Below are 19229 nucleotides of genomic sequence, written 5' to 3' on the forward strand. Positions count from 1 at the left end.
AGCATGGTGGAAAGATCATGGACATGTTTTTACTGATCAAATTCACCGATATTTCATGATCTTGTCAAAACCTACTTTGTTTCTTGCTCTTTCATTTGACAGTCACCATTTTGTATCTAAACGCACGTTTGAGAAGTCGCGTGAGGTGTCAATAATAGTGATCATTTTCACCAATGTCCACCATTATCGACACCCTGTGGAATTAAGTGACATTTACAACTGTTATGTATCGATCTTTGTGTAACATTGTTAAAGTAGATGAAGTACTTAAAAAACTAAAAGTGCTGTGATTTATAATTAAAAAAAATTCTGATTCATAACAGAATGGAATGTTTATAGAGTATTTGGACTCCTATTGCAATAAATAGAATTAGACCAGAATTAAATTCCTAGCATATAAAAAAAATTACATGCTTGAAATATTTAGATTTTTCAATTCCATTCAGAAAATATTTTTTTGCAGTTTGTTGTAAATATCTACCACATATTACAATATCAGGAGATTTTATTATATTTTGGTTTGAGGAATGACATGCGACCTTTGACCTGGATTTTCATGTGGTTACAATGTCAATTGCCTGTTGACATTTATTGGTAAACTACAAAACTAGAAATTAATACAAACAACAAATGATTAACAAAATGTGATCTACGAAAATACTTAGAAAGTGGAACAAAAAGATTTTCTGGCACAGGTTAAACATTATCAGTTCATTTGTTTTCAAACATTAGAATTACTTCCGGGGCGGCACGGTGGTGTAGTGGTTAGCACTGTCGCCTCACAGCAAGAAGGTCCGGGTTCGAGCCCCGTGGCCGGCGAGGGCCTTTCTGTGTGGAGTTTGCATGTTCTCCCCGTGTCCGCGTGGGTTTCCTCCGGGTGCTCTGGTTTCCCCCACAGTCCAAAGACATGCAGGTTAGGTTAACTGGTGACTCTAAATTGACCGTAGGTGTGAATGTGAGTGTGAATGGTTGTCTGTGTCTATGTGTCAGCCCTGTGATGACCTGGCGACTTGTCCAGGGTGTACCCTGCCTTTCACCCGTAGTCAGCTGGGATAGGCTCCAGCTTGCCTGCGACCCTGTAGAAGGATAAAGCAGCTAGAGATAATGAGATGAGATGAGAATTACTTCCTCATTTACATAAGCACCGACATCGATATTTTTATACAGAAGATATTTTGTACTAAATATAAGTCTGTGTAAAACAAATTTTAAATAAAAACTATGTTTTGTTAACTTAATACCACATACCGATTTTTTTTTAATATAAATAATCATCTGGATGTCGATAATTGTGGAAGTGTTGATAACTGTGGACAAAGGTGTCGATAATTGTAGCCGCCGCTCTATATGATTATTTCATGTTTATATCCATTTTTTTCATGACATTATAAGCGATTATATCATACTGAGTAAGGCAAGGACCCTTCCTTTTTGATATTCTGTTCACATACAGTAACGACCATCTCCAAAGAACAAACAAAGACAAACGGCAAGAACAGGTTGCAATCATGCAAGCCATGCTGATCTGTGGTCTATTTTCTTAAGTGTCCCCAGCACTGCATGATGAAAGATTCTCATTTCACGCCGATTGGAGGATCCTAACACTGTTCCTGTTGTCATCTCATCCCTTATTTTCTGCTACAAACAAAACTGAACATCTCAGTGTAAACTGAGCAAATTTGCAGATAAATATGGTCGGGCTCTCACCATGCGTGAGGTAGAGATGGGTGCTGATGAAGCAGTGATCGGTGGCTTGGCTGGGGGCATGCTGAAGTGCTGACCGGTATCTGGGGGAGAGGACAGAGAACGGGCTCGTTCCTCTTGACGCATTGTGAGGTTCCGGTTCTCCTCCAGAGGAAATGATGGTGAGGGTTTGGTCAGTTGCGTAGGAGTGGTGGGCGGTGAGGAGATCCCAGACGCTGTGTGGGAAGAAAAAGAATAATAATGTTTGTTTGTGTTCAAATAAAAGGTTATAGGCCTTACATCCCCAATTTTCAGACCTGAAGGAATAAGTGACCATTGGAAAAAATATATAAAGTACATAATGATGATTTATTTGCTGATCTAGATCAAGAAATAAAGCATCATTATGTACTTTATAAATACATGAGCAAGTATGCTTAAACAGAAGCAGATTAGGAGTTACATGAGCTATTAGTTTACTTAAAGGGGTCCAAAATATAACATATACGGTTGCTGATGTGACAAAGTAACGTATTCATAAGTATTCTATCAAATTTATGTACTAGAAAACAACGAAATATCTTGGTAATTGTAAATATAATACTTTATTAATAGCCGGTACGCTAAACTGCACAAGAGTCGCCATTTTTAAAAGACCGTGACGTCAGCCCTACCCACTGCACTAGTGGAACTCGTGTAATCATGGCGTCGGGCGCATCAAGTGAAAGCGACAGCTCTGTCGAATCGTACGAAGAGATCCCGCAAGACACACTGCAAGCAGGCTATGGCTTAGAAGGGTACCAGTTTGAACCTAGGAGAGGTACTCTCGACTCCGGTGATGACGAAATAAGAGAAGAAAGCTCGGATGACGGCGAGGATGAGACCGATACTGATGCTGAGCGTGGGGCAGAGCGTCTGCGTGCAGGTGACACGGCGTGGTGCTCGTGCGGAAAATGTAACGTGGAGTTGCTCACGAGTTCAGCAGAATTTATTTGCTACAATGAGATAGGCGCCACCCGTGGACTTGCGAAATCGTCGCAAGAGGCGGAAACAGGTATTTCACACGTGCTATTCCCAACCTCAATGAGCCAACACAACTGGGCACATACATGCGTCATGAGTGTTACGCAGAGAAAATGAACGTGCATTCTGATTGGATAAAATTAATATCATGGCGGGCTGTTCAAACTGCGGAAACAGTTTGCTCGAGCTACTTTCAAAACACTATAACTTTCCAACCTTAGAACAAAAAACTTTTGTAAGTCTTGAATAAGGTTCGTCATTGTGTGTTTTATTGTTATATTTACTCTATATATTGCCCTCTGTTCCCCTTTAAAAGTCGTAACAATAAAACTTGAAACATATTAACTTATTTCTGTGTTTGCTAAATATTCAGGTTAATTTAGGTCTATATTTAGGCTTTCATGTGATTAAAGGTAGGCTGCCTTTCAGATTTTTCAAGTGTAGGTCATAAAAACAATTTTCCCTGACACCCAATTATTTTTTGTTTCGTGGACCGAAAGCTACTGAATTTGAATCACAGACTTCCATTATCATTAGGTTTGGTTTTTTTTTTTTTTTAAATCGAAAAATTAATAAATTTAGGGCCACATGGGCCAAAATCCTCCGCTATTTTTTTCCTGCTTCGCCATGACCCAATTCAAGATACCACGCCATGCGTCACGTCGTGGGCTTTCCCCGTTCGCGCAAGGCATTGTGGGATACAAATCTGAAACAGGAGAGAAAAATGGAGGACGCGAATTAAACGTGGAAGACCGACTATAGTAACAGAAAGCAAGAAGAAAAGATGTTACGTTGCGAAGGAAAGGAAACGCAGGACCAAACTAATAAATATCGACGGTCAGCGAGCACCTCGGTGTGATCAGCTGTTCGTTTAGAGACAGAATGATGTAACTGTCAGTGCACGGTCAAAGCTAAACCTGCGCATGCGCACAAGGACTTCCTCTGTCTGCTTGACTGCACGAAGCAAACTATTTCATGTACATTATTTGCTCAGGAATCCCCTCAAATTAAATAACTTCCCAGCCACAGAACGGCCCAATATTTGGTGAGATAATTACAGAAATAAACATATATCACATTGACCAAATTTCAGAGGGAACTAAATTTCATCGATTTTATAAAATTGAAAGGCCGTCTAATGTTTAATCCAGTGTACAATATGAAACAAACAATTTCACTGCATTGTATATGAAGTATTTTGAATTCAGGCTTGAGGTAAATTTGTGTTTGATTTTACGATGCAGAGCTTCTTTAAATGTGCCATGTAGATGAAGGTGATCTCATTAGATGTTAAACCATATAAAAGACAAAACAATTATTTGCTCTAAAATGTAATATAAAGATTTGCAATGGTCCATTGGTCAAGGATTCAGCCAAGGGTTGGGAGACCGTTAGATCAACTGCTAACTGCACCATGTTCTTCATGGCTCGGTTTCAAAAACGTAACAGCTGTGTGTCTCAAATAAAGCAGCCTTATATTCTATGATTAGTGGATTTTTGATTCATTTTTACCTCCGCCAACTCTGTTGGAGGAGGTTACGTTTTCGCCTCCGTTTGTTTGTCTCATCTCATCTCATTATCTCTAGCCGCTTTATCCTGTTCTACAGGGTCGCAGGCAAGCTGGAGCCTATCCCAGCTGACTACGGGCGAAAGGCGGGGTACACCCTGGACAAGTCGCCAGGTCATCACAGGGCTGACACATAGACACAGACAACCATTCACACTCGCATTCACACCTACGGTCAATTTAGAGTCACCAGTTAACCTAACCTGCATGTCTTTGGACTGTGGGGGAAACCGGAGCACCCGGAGGAAACCCACGTGGACACGGGGAGAACATGCAAACTCCGCACAGAAAGGCCCTCGCCGGCCACGGGGCTCAAACCAGGACCTTCTTGCTGTGAGGCGACAGCGCTAACCACTACACCACCGTGCCGCCCTCCGTTTGTTTGTTTCTAACGTAACTCAAAAAGTAGCGAACGGATTTTGATGAAATTCTGAGGAAAGGCGAGCCATGGGTCAAGGAACAATTGATTCGATTTTGATGCAAATCCAGATATGTACAGTTGTGCTCATAAGTTTACATACCCTGGCAGAATTTTTGCTTTCTTGGCCTTTTTTCAGAGAATATGAATGATAACACAAAAACTTTTTTCCCCACTCATGGTTAGTGGTTGGGTGAAGCCATTTATTGATAAACAACTGTGTTTTCTATTTTTAAATCATAATGACAACAAAAAACATCCAAATGACCCTGATCAAAAGTTTACATACCCCAGTTCTTAATACCGTGTATTGCCCTCTCTAACATCAATGACAGCCTGAAGTCTTTTGTGGTAGTTGTGGATGAGGCTCTTTATTTTCTCAGATGGTAAAGCTGCCCATTCTTCTTGGCAAAAAGCCTCCAGTTCCTGTAAATTCCTGGGCTGTCTTGCATGAACTGTGCGCTTGAGATCTCCTCAGAGTGGCTCAATGATATTGAGGTCAGGAGACTGAGACGGCCACTCCAGAACCTTCACTTTGTTCTGCTGTAGCCAATGACAGGTCGACTTGGCCTTGTGTTTTGGATCGTTGTCATGTTGGAACGTCCAAGTATGTCCCATGCGCAGCTTCCGGGCTGATGAGTGCAAATTTGCCTGCAGTATTTGCTGATAACATGCTGCATTAATCTTTCCTTCAACTTTGACCAAGTTTCCTGTGCCTTTGTAGCTCACACATCCCCAAAACATCAGCGATCCACCTCCGTGCTTTACAGTAGGAATGGTGTTCCTTTCATCATAGGCCTTGTTGACACCTCTCCAAATGTAACGTTTATGGTTGTGGCCAAAAAGTTCAATTTTGGTCTCATCACTCCAAATTACCTTGTTCCAGAAGTTTTGAGGCTTGTCTCTGTGCTGTTTGGTGTATTGTAGGCGAGATACTTTGTGGCATTTGCTTGGTTTTAACAGAGCCCCTGATTTTCCATTTGTTAATCACGGTTTGAACACTGCTGACTGGCATCATCAATTCCTTGGATATCTTTTTGTATCCCTTTCCTGTTTTATACAGTTCAACTACCTTTTCCTGTAGATCCATTGACAATTCTTTTGCTTTCCCCATGACTCAGAATCCAGAAATGTCAGTGGCTGGATGAAAGATGCAAGAGTCTGTCTGGATCCCAGAAACTCACTCAGCTTTTATGCACACACACTGATTACAAGCAAACAGATCACAGGTGAGGACGTTACCTTTAGTAGCCATTCAAACCCATTTGTGTCAACTTCTGTGCATGTTATCAGGCAAAATCACCAGGGTATGTGAACTTTTGATCAGGGTCATTTGGGTAGTTTCTGTTGTCATTATGATTTAAAAAGAGAAAACACAGTCGTTTGACAATAAATGGTTTCACCCAACCACTAAGCATGAGTGGAAAAGATGTTTTTGTGTTTTCATTCATATTCTCTGAAAAATGGTCAAAGAATCATAGATTCTGCCAGGGTATGTAAACTTATGAGCACAACTGTATGTGGATCCAGGATGTTTTTGTCTTTTCCCAACATAACTCAAAAAATAGTGAACAGATTTTGACAAAATATGGTGTACACCTTTAAGATTATCCCAGGTTTAAGTGATTTGATTTTGATGTTGATAATACGTGGCTTGGTGGAGGTACGCACTCTACTGGGTGCCTTTCTAGTTGTTTTATTTTTAATCATCTTAAGTTAGAGTGTACTTTAACTTAAATAGTTCACTTTAAATACAGTCACGTATACATCTGACCAACATCAAGCAGTTGGTCTATAAATAATGTTAGCATGAACCTAATGACAAGTTGAGTAAAATATGTTCTGTGCTCTATTAAGTCACCAAAATATTATTGCACACATTTAAATAATGAGTTTAATATTTGAACAGTTGGATTATGTTCATGAAATAAATCTGTGTTGAAGGGATCTCTCTGTGTGTGTTTTTAACAGTTAAAGGAGAGGGGTCCCAGGGTGTCAAAGAGGTTATATTATGGTCTATGTGCTGAAAGAATTTACAGTATGATTTAATTTAAAAAAAAAAAACCTCATTCTATAAGGGATGTAATCATATTCTCCATGGTAACTGGACAAGTCATTTATATATGGCCTCTCTGTCTAAAGCTTCTGCAATGTGACACTACATTGCAACGTCGTTGTGTATGTTGAAAGGTGGCCCATATTGGACAGTGACATCTCCTTCCTGATCCCACTGTATGCTGAACCCATGCCAGGAAAGTGGCCTGAGAAGCATCCCTCCTTGTTTAACAGCTCCATTACAGGCGCAAAGCCGAGAGCATGCGCCGATCGCAGTCTTTATCACACTTATTTCACACATCGCTGGATCCCAAGGCTGGCAGGATTCAGACTCCATTTCCCTCCACTCCTGAATAAAGTAAGCTTCGAGCAGGAAGAGAAGCATGCCGTAACATTTCACATAAGCATCTTATTCATACCATGTCAAAATGTACAAGATATACACTACCGTTCAAAAGTTTGGGGTCACCCAGACAATTTTGTGTTTTCCATGAAAAGTCACACTTTTATTTACCACCATAAGTTGTAAAATGAATAGAAAATATAGTCAAGACATTTTTCTGGCCATTTTGAGCATTTAATCGACCCCACAAATGTGATGCTCCAGAAACTCAATCTGCTCAAAGGAAGGTCAGTTTTATAGCTTCTCTAAAGAGCTCAACTGTTTTCAGCTGTGCTAACATGATTCTACAAGGGTTTTCTAATCATCCATTAGCCTTCTGAGGCAATGAGCAAACACATTGTACCGTTAGAACACTGGAGTGAGAGTTGCTGTTAATGGGCCTCTATACACCTATGGAGATATTGCACCAAAAACCACACATTTGCAGCTAGAATAGTCATTTACCACATTAGCAATGTATAGAGTGGATTTCTGATTAGTTTAAAGTGATCTTCATTGAAAAGAACAGTCTTTCAAAAATAAGGACATTTCAAAGTGACCCCAAACTTTTGAACGGTAGTGTATAAGCTACAGTACCAGTCAAAAGTTTGGACACACCTATTCATTCATAGGGTTTTTCTGTATTTTGACTATTTTCTACATTGTAGAACAATACTGAAGACACCAAAACTATGAAATATCATATGGAACATATATGGCATTATGTGGTAAACAAAAAAAAGTGTTTTAAAAACAAAATTTGTTACATATTTTAGATTCTTCAAAGTAACCACTGTTTAACTTGATAACGCTTATAATAATACAGAAATTGCGTAATACAGTTTCAGGTTGCATTTCTGGATGCAGAAGCAGACTGTGTTAAGTGACGACGGTTTTCTGAAGTACTCCCGAGCCCATGTGGCTATATTTGTCACATTAGCATGACAGTTTCTCAGGCAGTACCACCTGAGGGCTCGAAGATCACACACATTCAACAATGGTTTCCGACCTTGCCCTTTATGCATTGAGATGTCTCCGAATTCCTTGAATCTTTTCACAATATGATGTACTGTAGATTCTGAAAGACCTAAAACTTTGCATTGAGAAATGTTCTTTTTGAATTGACTAACAATTCTCTCACAAATTTTGGCACAAAGGAGTGAGCCACGACCCATCCTTGCTTGCAGCAACTGAACCTTTGGTGCATGCTCCTTTTCTACCCAATCGTCATAGCAATTAACATGCTTATTGTGGAATCTTCCAAAATGGTGTTACTTTAATATCCTATAAACTTTTCAACCTTATTTTACCTCTGTCCCAGCTTTTTTTTTTTAGTTTATTGCAGGCATCAAATTCTAACTTCATTTATATTTACAAAGTTCAGTCTGCTGACCTGTCATAGTTCTTTGTCATTTTCACCGTAGAACGCATGGGAGCAACAGAGGAGGCCAAAGACAGGAGGCCAATCTATACTGTCGATTTACTGGACAACATATGCCATTAGCGGGCGGCACGGTGGTGTAGTGGTTAGCGCTGTCGCCTCACAGCAAGAAGGTCCGGGTTCGAGCCCCGTGGCCGGCGAGGGCCTTTCTGTGCGGAGTTTGCATGTTCTCCCCGTGTCCGCGTGGGTTTCCTCCGGGTGCTCCGGTTTCCCCCACAGTCCAAAGACATGCAGGTTAGGTTAACTGGTGACTCTAAATTGACCGTAGGTGTGAATGTGAGAGTGAATGGTTGTCTGTGTCTATGTGTCAGCCCTGTGATGACCTGGCGACTTGTCCAGGGTGTACCCCGCCTTTCGCCCGTAGTCAGCTGGGATGGGCTCCAGCTTGCCTGCGACCCTGTAGAACAGGATAAAGCAGCTAGAGATAATGAGATGAGACATATGCCATTAGCCTTATAATGACAGTGTCAATGAGATCCAGAGCATTACATTACAATGCAGAGCATGCACAATATAAGAGGAATATCAAGTGTTTCATATTTCAAATTTTTTCAAGGCATTTTTGGCATTTCAGCAGAAATAATTCCCAACATGTCAAATGAGAATACGAATGGAATACATTCTCAGAGAAATTCAGCCCATTCAGCCACTGCCATAGTGGCTGGATAGATGCCCGGTTCATTAGATAAAAGTCACTTTTCTTGTATGTTGACAGATTTTATCCAAACTGTAGCCAGGTCGAGAAAAGGGCATCCCCAATATATTTCCACCCATTAACGCTCACCCCATGCGTTAGTATTTCCTGGAGTTTGGTGACAAGAATGGTCACGAATCTGCGCAAGTGAATCTCTATATAAATGTGTGGTGACGAAGACCGGTTGACGGAATAAAAGTCAGTTTTCGGATATTAGATGTTGACAGTTTGTTGAGAAACTGTTGCCAGGTTGAGAAAAGAGCATTCTGAATATATCTGCACCCATTAATGTGCGTCCCACGCCTTAGTTTTTCCTAGAGTTTGGCGACAAGAATGGTCACGAATGTCTCTATATAAATGTCTGGTGACGAAGACCGGTTGACGGAATAAAAGTCAGGTTTTCTGATATTAGATGTTGACAGTTTGTCACCAAACTTTTGCCAAGTCAAGAAAAGGGCATTCCGAATATATCTGCACCCATTAATGTGCATCCCACGCCTTAGTACTTCCTGAAGTTTGGTGACAAGCATTTTTGAAAGTGAATATATATAGAGTGTCCCCGTGGGGGCCTCTAATAAAAATAAAGAAGAAAAAAAACATTGAACTCGTAGGTGTGCCCAAACTTTTAACTGGTACTGTATATCTAAGATAAATTCTCTCGACAGGACTGGAAAAGAAAGTGGACATAGGTGCTGTAAGACAGAGTTTACTGAATTACATACATGGTTTTTCTACGACAGCGTAGGACTGCAGTTGTCATGAGCAGTTTTGCACTAAGGTCTCAGTCAGTGAACAGTTGATGACTTCAACAAAATAGACTTCATGTCAAAACTATAATGAATGTCCTGGTTACACAGTTGTACTTTGTGACTGTCTAGGACACAGTTACAGAAGCGAGTTATTTATAGTCACACTATCTGTTATCACTCAGATGACGATGTTTCCCTTTTCAGCCTGGTTCCTCTCAAGGTTTCTTCCTCATGTCATCTCAGTGAGTTTTTTTTCTTGACACCTTTGCCTCAGGCTTGCTCATTAGGGATAACTTCATAAATTCAGATGTTGAAAATTTATATCCAGAATGTATACATTTCCGTAAAGCCGCTTTGCGACAACGTCTATTGTTAAAAGCGCTACACAAATAAAATTCATTTGACTTGACTTGTGTTGTAACTTGTCACACTTGCCACATGATTGTTTCTGTTTAACCCGTAACAAATCAACTGTGCCCAAATTTCCCCTCAGAGATCACTAAAGTACATCTCGTCTATCGATAAAAATCAACCTGATGGCATCACCATAATTGGATCTTGTATGCTGTGACTTTGTTTTGTTTGTGCATGAGGCCTACTGGCCAGGTCTTCTTTTCTTGTGGTCAAATCCAATCCCAGGGAGGTTCTCCCTCTCACCTCTGAGGTATCTTTATTTGTGTTGAGCCTAAGGCTGAGCAGCACTCGAATTTCCACTTTGAATTCTAAGGGGAAAGTGAAACATAGCCTCGTCTGCAAGGTGGATGACCTCCTGAGAGCTCAACAGTGCTGTGTGGTCAGGTCCTTGTTAACAGTTGTGCTGACAGTGGGGAAAAGAAAAAAAAACACCATCAAAGGCCACCGCATATAAGCACAGAGCGCAGAATAAGAATAGACTCATCTGATCACTAATGGCTCACATACAGTGTCAGAAACAGCATCAGGAATGAAATTGTAGCAAAAACACCTTGCTGCAATAGACTTTAAAAAAAAAAGGATTACCAAGTGCCACAGCTTCTCCACAGATACCAAACAATGCAATTATTTTCACTTAGGCAAGTACTTCATCATCATCCAGGAAAACATTGGGAGAGAGAGAAACTGGGAGAACTGAAAAGAGCAAAGATGATGTCATCTGGAAGACTGCCTGCCCCCTGCTCTCCTTCACTCGTTTTCTCTCTATATACATTCCAACCATGCAGTCATCGAATCCACTCTCCGCTCATTAGCATCTTCTTCCCGAATGAGGTCTAACATCTCCAAACACTGACTCGCACATGAAAAGAAATAAATGTGCGACACTGTGCTGGATCATACCCAATTCATCATAGCAGACCAGTCTCGCAAAACCCTGCCAGAGGGATATTTTTACCTTCGTAAAATGTGATCACTCACTGTAATGGCAGTCTCTGCTGACCCATTAAGTTGATGCAGGATTTGGATGAAAAACACCATGACAGTGCAGATCTGAAGCTCGAACAAGACTGTGGATGATTTATTGTCTGATACAGTGACAGAAGTGACGGAAATTAAACTAGCTTTAATATGAGATTAGAAGAAATTCTTTATTCCTTGTAGTGAACTCAAAACACAGCATAATTTGTTTTAATTTCAGGACTCATTCATGAAATGGTCAAATCTGATGCTAAATTCCATGGTAGTGTTTTAGTCAAGGCCACCTAAACCAAGACCAAGTCATGGCCAAGATCAGAGTGTATTGAGACCAAGATAAGACCAAGACTTTGAGGGGTTGAAACCAAGTCAAGACCAAGGCAGGGCGAGACCAAGTCAAGACCAGACCAGTGTGTACAAAGGGGGTGGGGGAGGGCTGACAGTCATTAACAGTAATGAAAATTTCAAGTTAGTAATGAGTCACATTATTGGCTGCATTTGAAGCAGGAAGTTTTACATCCAATAACAGAAATGATGTTAACAAAAAACTGGACAATGCACAGACAATTTAGTGAAATTATGGTCTTGAAATAAAATCCTGAGTCTCGATATCCAAGACAGAGACAAGACCAAGCAAAAATCCGGTCAATTCTGAGACGAACTGGAGACCTTCAAAAAGTGGTCTTGAGACTGGTCTCAAGTACCAAACAAGACCGACCGCAAGCATGACAACACGACTCCATGGATTTGATTACATTAAAATGATGTAGATATGACTGTCGAACTGAAGGAAAAATGTTCCCATATGTACATGTACGCTATTTCAGTCTGGAAGAGCCCCTGTGTGATAATCAACGACAGGCACTGAATGGGGCACTGCGGCAGAGACCGGAAGAAGAGAAAGGTAAAACAATGACTGTAGAAACAGTCGATCCATCCATTATCTGTCGCTGCTTATCCTGTCCTACAGGGTCGCAGGCGAGCTGGAGCCCATCCCAGCTGACTATGGGCAAGAGGTGGGGTACACCCTGGACAAGTCGCCAGGTCATCACAGGGCTGACACATAGAGACAAACAACCATTCACACTCAATTTAGAGCCACCAATTAGCCTAACCTGCATGTCTTTGGACTATGGAAACCGGAGCAACCAGAGGAAACCCACGCGGACACGGGGAGAACATGCAAACTCCACACAGAAAGGCCCTCGCCGGCCACTGGGCTCGAACCCAGAACCTTCTTGCTGTGAGGCACCAGTGCTACCCACTACACCACTGTGCCGCCCTGTAGAAACAGTCATTTTCTATCATTTCTTTAGTTATTCAGGTAAACTGACACAGGTGCATCTCTGTAGGGATGCTTTCCATGCTGCTAGACACTTATAATATCATTATGAGCCTGTCAGCAGTTTACTTTGACGCAGACAAATGACTGCCCCTTAAAATTACCTTGTACAGCCGTTTTGACTTATAAATCACTCCCCGATACCAAGAGCCAATCTTTACAAAGATACACTATTTGTGATAGTAAACAGTTCATGAGTTGGAAAATTTTTTCCATGCGTATACGTACTAAAATCGTTCATAGTCACTTTTGACTTATGTGACATCCACATTTAGGATTAAGCACACGCATGCAATACATACCCTACACATTTAAGCCAACTTCCTCTGTATATCAGCTGATATTTACCTGGATTTTACTTATGAAATGGTAACTGAAATTTTAAAACAGAATCTCATCTCATTATCTGTAGCCGCTTTATCCTGTTCTACAGGGTCGCAGGCAAGCTGGAGCCTATCCCAGCTGACTACGGGCGAAAGGCGGGGTACACCCTGGACAAGTCGCCAGGTCATCACAGGGCTGACACATAGACACAGACAATCATTCACACTCTCATTCACACCTACGGTCAATTTAGAGTCACCAGTTAACCTAACCTGCATGTCTTTGGACTGTGGGGGAAACCGGAGCACCCGGAGGAAACCCACGCGGACACGGGGAGAACATGCAAACTCCACACAGAAAGGCCCTCGCCGGCCATGGGGCTCAAACCCAGACCTTCTTGCTGTGAGGCGACAGCGCTAACCACTACACCACCATGCCGCCCAAAACAGAATCTTCACAGCATAATAAAGATTAAAAAAAAAAAAACACCAGCATCACAGAGCAGTTATAATGTTAGCTATTAGAAGGACTGCCATTGGGACAAATCTTTTTGACGACATTGATCAGGCTAGATAAATCTCGCTAGAAGTCAATAATAAATGAATGCTAAAGCAGTTATATTGAATAGGAGTCAAAGCAGATTTACTCCATTCACGAAGCTCAACATAAAAGGCTCCAACAGTGGGTAAATACAGTTAGGTCCATATATATTTGGACACTGACACAAATTTTGTTTTTTTTACCTGTTTACTGAAACTTCAGGTTATAGTTATATAATGGACATGGACATAAAGTCCAGACTTTCAGCTTTCATTTGAGGGTATCCACATTAAAATTGGATGAAGGGTTTAGGAGTTTCAGCTCCTTAACATGTGCCACCCTGTTTTTAAAGGGACCAAAAGTAATTGGACAATTGACTCAAAGGCTATTTCATGGGCAGGTGTGGGAAATTCCTTTGTTATGTCATTCTCAATTAAGCAGATTAAAGGCCTGGAGTTGATTTGAGGTGTGGTGCTTGCATTTGGAAGATTTTGCTGTGAAGAAAAGATGTGGTCAAAGGAGCTCTCCATGCAGGTGAAGCAAGCCATCCTTAAGCTGCGAAAACAGAAAAACCCATCCGAGAAATTGCTACAATATTAGGAGTGGCAAAATCTACAGTTTGGTACATCCTGAGAAAGAAAGAAAGCACTGGTGAACTCATCAATGCAAAAAGACCTGGACACCCACAGAAGACAACGGTGGTGGATGATCGCAGAATAATTTCCATGGTGAAGAGAAACCCCTTCACAACAGACAACCAAGTGAACAACACTCTCCAGGAGGTAGGCGTATCAATATCCAAATCTACCATAAAGAGAAGACTGTATGAAAGTAAATACAGAGGGTTCACTGCACGGTGCGAGCCACTCATAAGCCTCAAGAATAAAAAGGCTAGATTGGACTTTGCTAAAAAACATCTAAAAAAGCCAGCACAGTTCTGGAAGAACATTCTTTGGACAGATGAAACTAAGATCAACCTCTACCAGAATGATGGAAAGAAAAAAGTATGGTGAAGGCATGGTACAGCTCATGATCCAAAGCATACCACATCATCTGTAAAACACGGCGGAGGCAGTGTGATAGCCTGGGCATGCATGGCTGCCAGTAGCACTGGGTCACTAGTGTTTATTGATGATGTGACACAGGACAGAAGCAGCCGGATGAATTCTGAGGTATTCAGAGACATACTGTGTGCTCAAATCCAGCCAAATTGATTGGTTGGCGTTTCATAATACAGACGGACAATCACCCAAAACATAAAGCCAAAGCAACCCAGGAGTTTATTAAAGCAAAGAAGTGGAATATTCTTGAATGGCCAAGTCAGTCACCTGATCTCAACCCAATTGAGCATGCATTTCACTTGTTAAAGACTAAACTTCAGACAGAAAGGCCCACAAACAAGCAGCAACTGAAAACCGCTGCAGTAAAGGCCTGGCAGAGCATTAAAAAGGAGGAAACACAGCGTCTGGTGATGTCCATGAGTTCAAGACTTCAGGCAGTCATTGCCAACAAAGGGTTTTCAACCAAGTATTAGAAATGAACATTTTATTTACAATTATCTAATTTGTTCAATTACTTTTGAGCCCCTGAAATGAAGGGATTGTGTTTAAAAAATGCTTTAGTTCCTCACATTTTTATGCAATCATTTTGTTCAACCCACTGAATTAAAGCTGAAAGTCTGAACTTCAATTGCATCTGAATTGTTTTGTTCAAAATTCATTGTGGTAATGTACAGAACCAAAATTAGAAAAATGGTGCCTCTGTCCAAATATTTATGGACCTAACTGTCTATGCTGGGAGTCATCTGAACTTTACTAAGTTCCTCTAAACACCATGAATAACACTGATGATTACGCCTTAGTGACCTGATTTGTCCCCCAGTGGTCCAATACCTTCAAGGTTTGTCCATCTGATTAGACGTTTTGATGTTTAATCCTCAGTGGTATACAGTGTCTTGCAAAAGTATTCATCCCCCTTGGTGTTTGTCCTGTTTTGTTGCATTACAAGCTGGAATTAAAATTGATTTTTGGAGTGTTAGCACCATTTGATTAACACAAAATGCCTACCACTTTAAAGGTGAAAATTGTTGTTTTATTGTGACACAAACAATTAAGATGAAAAAACAGAAATCTGGAGTGTGCATAAGTATTCCCCCCTTTTGTATGAAACCCCTAAATAAGAGCTGGTCCAACCAGTTAGCTTCATAAGTCACATAATTAGTTGATTAATGCCCAGGTCATACGGCAGGCTGCAACTAGTTTTCAACTACTTGCGTCTACCTGCGATAACAAACTCGCAGGTAGCCGCAAGACTGGTCTTGCGTCGATGCACGACGACGAAGATAATGGCAGAGTGTTGCAGAGGGTCTTTAGTAGAGGCAGGTTGACACAAGTGGATCACGATCTGTTCACATTTCAGCTGCGATTCGCTTCCAATCGGTGCAAATAGCAGGTTGATGCATGTAGAGGCAGGCGGCCATGCAACGCTTGAGCGACCAATTGCGGTTTGAAGCAGTTTGGAATGTGTGGAGAAGAGAGGAAGGCAAAAATGCACATTCACATGAACTATGAGACTTCCACAATACTCATTAGTTTATTAACTTACCACAGCAAAATTCTCATAGTTAATTTCCCAGTGTTAAGCAAAAGTGTTAAAATATAGGAATTGAAACGACACTGTAAAAATGTATTTAAATTTAGGAAGAGTTAAATTAACACTGCTGAGACTGGGACAAAATAAACACCAGCATAGTGTTAAAATTGGCTCTCTCAGAGTTGATTTAACACTATAAAATTTGCTGTGTAAACTTCAACCTTACCATGCCCGGTTGAATCATATCTTGTCATACATGAACAAAATAGAGGTCACACATTCCCTAAACATTAGTCTTAAGTTGAGGAGTGAAAAGAAAAGGAGCTAATTAACAGACACCCATTTCCAGCAAGGTGCACAGCTCAACTAACAGAAAACACAAGTGCGAGCTGATGACGCCGCCTCTCTAGGTAACACAGCATGTCTTAAAAGGCACATTTCACGATTTCAACTGCTACCGTACAATGTCTGACCACAACGAAGGATTTGGCGCAAACCGCCTGCGTCCATTTGCCACCCGACCGATCACAGGTTGCAGCATGCGTCTTTCTGCCGTCTGACCTGGGCATAAGAGCTACCTGTGTGCAATCAAAGTGTCACATGATGTCTGTATAAATCAACCTGTTCTGGAAGGACCCTGACTCTGCAATACTACCAAGCAAGCAATATGACAACCAAGGAGCCTCCAAACAGGTCAGAGACAAAGTTGTTGAGAATTACAGATCAGGGTTGGGTTATAACAAAATATCCCAAACTTTGAATATCCCAGGGAGCACCATTAAATCCATTATAGCAAAATGGAAAGAATACGTCACCACTACAAACCTGACAAAAGAAGGCCGCACACCAAAACTCACAGACCGGGCATGTGGCAGACTCCCCAAACACATGGAAGAAGATTCTCTGGTCAAATGAGACTAAAATTGATCTTTTTGGCCATCATGGGAAATGCCATGTGTGGCGTAAAGCCAACACCCTGAGAACACCATTCCTACAGTGAAACATGGTGGTGGCAGCATCTTGCTGTGGGGATGTTTTTCATCTGCAGGGACAGGAAAGCTGGTCAGGACTGAAGGAAAGATGGATGGCACTAAATACAGGGCAATTCTGGAGGAAAACCTGTTTGAGACTGGGACGAAGGTTCACATTCCAGCAGGACAATAACCCTAAACATACTGCTAAAGCTACACTGGAGTGGTTTAAAGGGAAACATTTAAATGTCTTGGAATGGCCTAGTCAAAGCCCAGACCTCAATCCAATTGAGAATCTGTGACATAACTTGAAGATTGCTGTACACCAACACAACCCATCTAACTTGAAGGAGTTGGAGCAGTTTTGCCTTGAGGAATGGACAAAAATCCCAGTGGTTAGATGTGCTAAGTTAATAGAAACATACCCCAAGAGATTTGCAGCTGTAATTGCAGCATAAGGTGGCTCTACGAAGTATTGACTTTTTCTGTTTTTTATCTCAACTATTGTTTGTGTCACAATAAAACAATTTGCACTTTTAAAGTGGTAGGCATGTTGTGTAAATCAAATGGTGCTAACCCCCCAAAATCCATTTTAATTCCAGCTTGTAATGCGACAAAACAGGACAAACACCAAGGGGGATGAATACTTTGGCAAGACACTGTAGATCTGTTTTACACCTAGCAATGTAAATACAGTCTTACCAATCCTAAACATTGCCTAGATACAGTACAGTGATACATTCCAGAAGCACAGGAACAATTATAGCTCACTGTACTTCATTGCACCCAGCTGGTTGCCTGGCCTGGTAATAAGAACTGGCTCAAACTCAAGTTTGGCTCTGAATTTTAAGTTTGACAAAGGGCAGACAGGTGTGTCAGTGTCCACTCTCTGGAGACTAATTATGGCGAAGATGGATGTCCCTGACTGGAGCTTCTGTTTCATGAAGCCTGCAGGGAAAAGACAGCCAGAACAGACACACACAGGAGGGTAGAACACAATGGCCTCATAAACCTGCTGCAATGACCTTTACCTTGTCACCACACACTCAGTGACAGTGTCTTACCTTCTTAATGAGTCTGAGATCAAACAGTAAATAATAAAAATACAGTAAATGGCCCCATTCAACAACTGTAGTAATCCATATTACGTCAAGAACCGCTCAACTAAATAAAAGAGAAACAACATCCATCATTACTTTAAGACTTTGTCCATGCCATTTTCATTTGTTTTATGTAAAATATTCATCCATCCATCATCTGTAACTGCTTATCCTGTGCAGGGTCACAGGCAAGCTGGAGCCTATCCCAGCTGACTATGGGCGAGAGGCGGGGTACACCCTGGACAAGTCGCCAGGTCATCGCAGGGCTGACACAGAGACAAACAACCATTCACACTCACATTCACACCTATGGTCAATTTAGAGCCACCAGTTAGCCTAACCTGCATGTCTTTGGACTGTGGGGGAAACCGGAGCACCCGGAGGAAACCCACGCAGACATGGAGAGAACATGCAAACTCCGCTCAGAGAGGCCCGTCAGCCACTGGGCTCGAACCCAGGACCTTCTTGCAGTGAGGTGACAATGCTAACCACTACACCACCATTCTGACTGTAAAATATTCAGTTGAATCAAAAATCAAAACGCAAAGTCTGATTTGTGTTAAATATGGAATAAACAAACAATGATGTTTGTCAGTTTCAAGTTATTTCAGAGATGGTTGTGGGTTCTTTTTTTTTTTTTTGTGGAAGGGTACCAACAAATGCCCATGTCTGTATTAGGGCTGCAACAAATGACGACTTGGATAGTCAATTAATCTATTGATTATTGAAATGAATAACTGATTATTCAGATTATGTATCATCAAATAACTCTAATTTAGCTTGAGGTTGTTTTATGCATGTACTAACTAACAATGAAGACAATAAAATGAAGACTTCATTCAAAAATTCAGTCTTTTAATGAACTTTCCTGCTGATAAAAAAAGATAAATAAAAAGTTCCAATATCCATCTTTCATGTTCATATTACATATTTTTTTCCCATGGGTCTCATGCGTCAGT

The 19229-nt window shown here is 41.1% G+C and overlaps 1 protein-coding gene across 2 annotated transcripts in view; it reads right to left on the bottom strand.

Annotated features, from left to right (window-relative positions):
• prkag2a (protein kinase, AMP-activated, gamma 2 non-catalytic subunit a) overlaps positions 1-19229 on the bottom strand; it is a 281713-nt gene that overhangs the window by 148994 nt on the left and 113490 nt on the right. For both annotated transcript variants that reach the window (XM_060900026.1, XM_060900027.1), the window contains one exon: positions 1708-1919. In XM_060900026.1, coding sequence (XP_060756009.1) covers positions 1708-1919 — 212 coding nt within the window. The remainder of the gene's footprint in view (positions 1-1707; positions 1920-19229) is intronic.

Source organism: Neoarius graeffei, chromosome 19, assembly GCF_027579695.1.
Source record: "Neoarius graeffei isolate fNeoGra1 chromosome 19, fNeoGra1.pri, whole genome shotgun sequence".
In the NCBI taxonomy this organism is placed as follows: domain Eukaryota; kingdom Metazoa; phylum Chordata; class Actinopteri; order Siluriformes; family Ariidae; genus Neoarius; species Neoarius graeffei.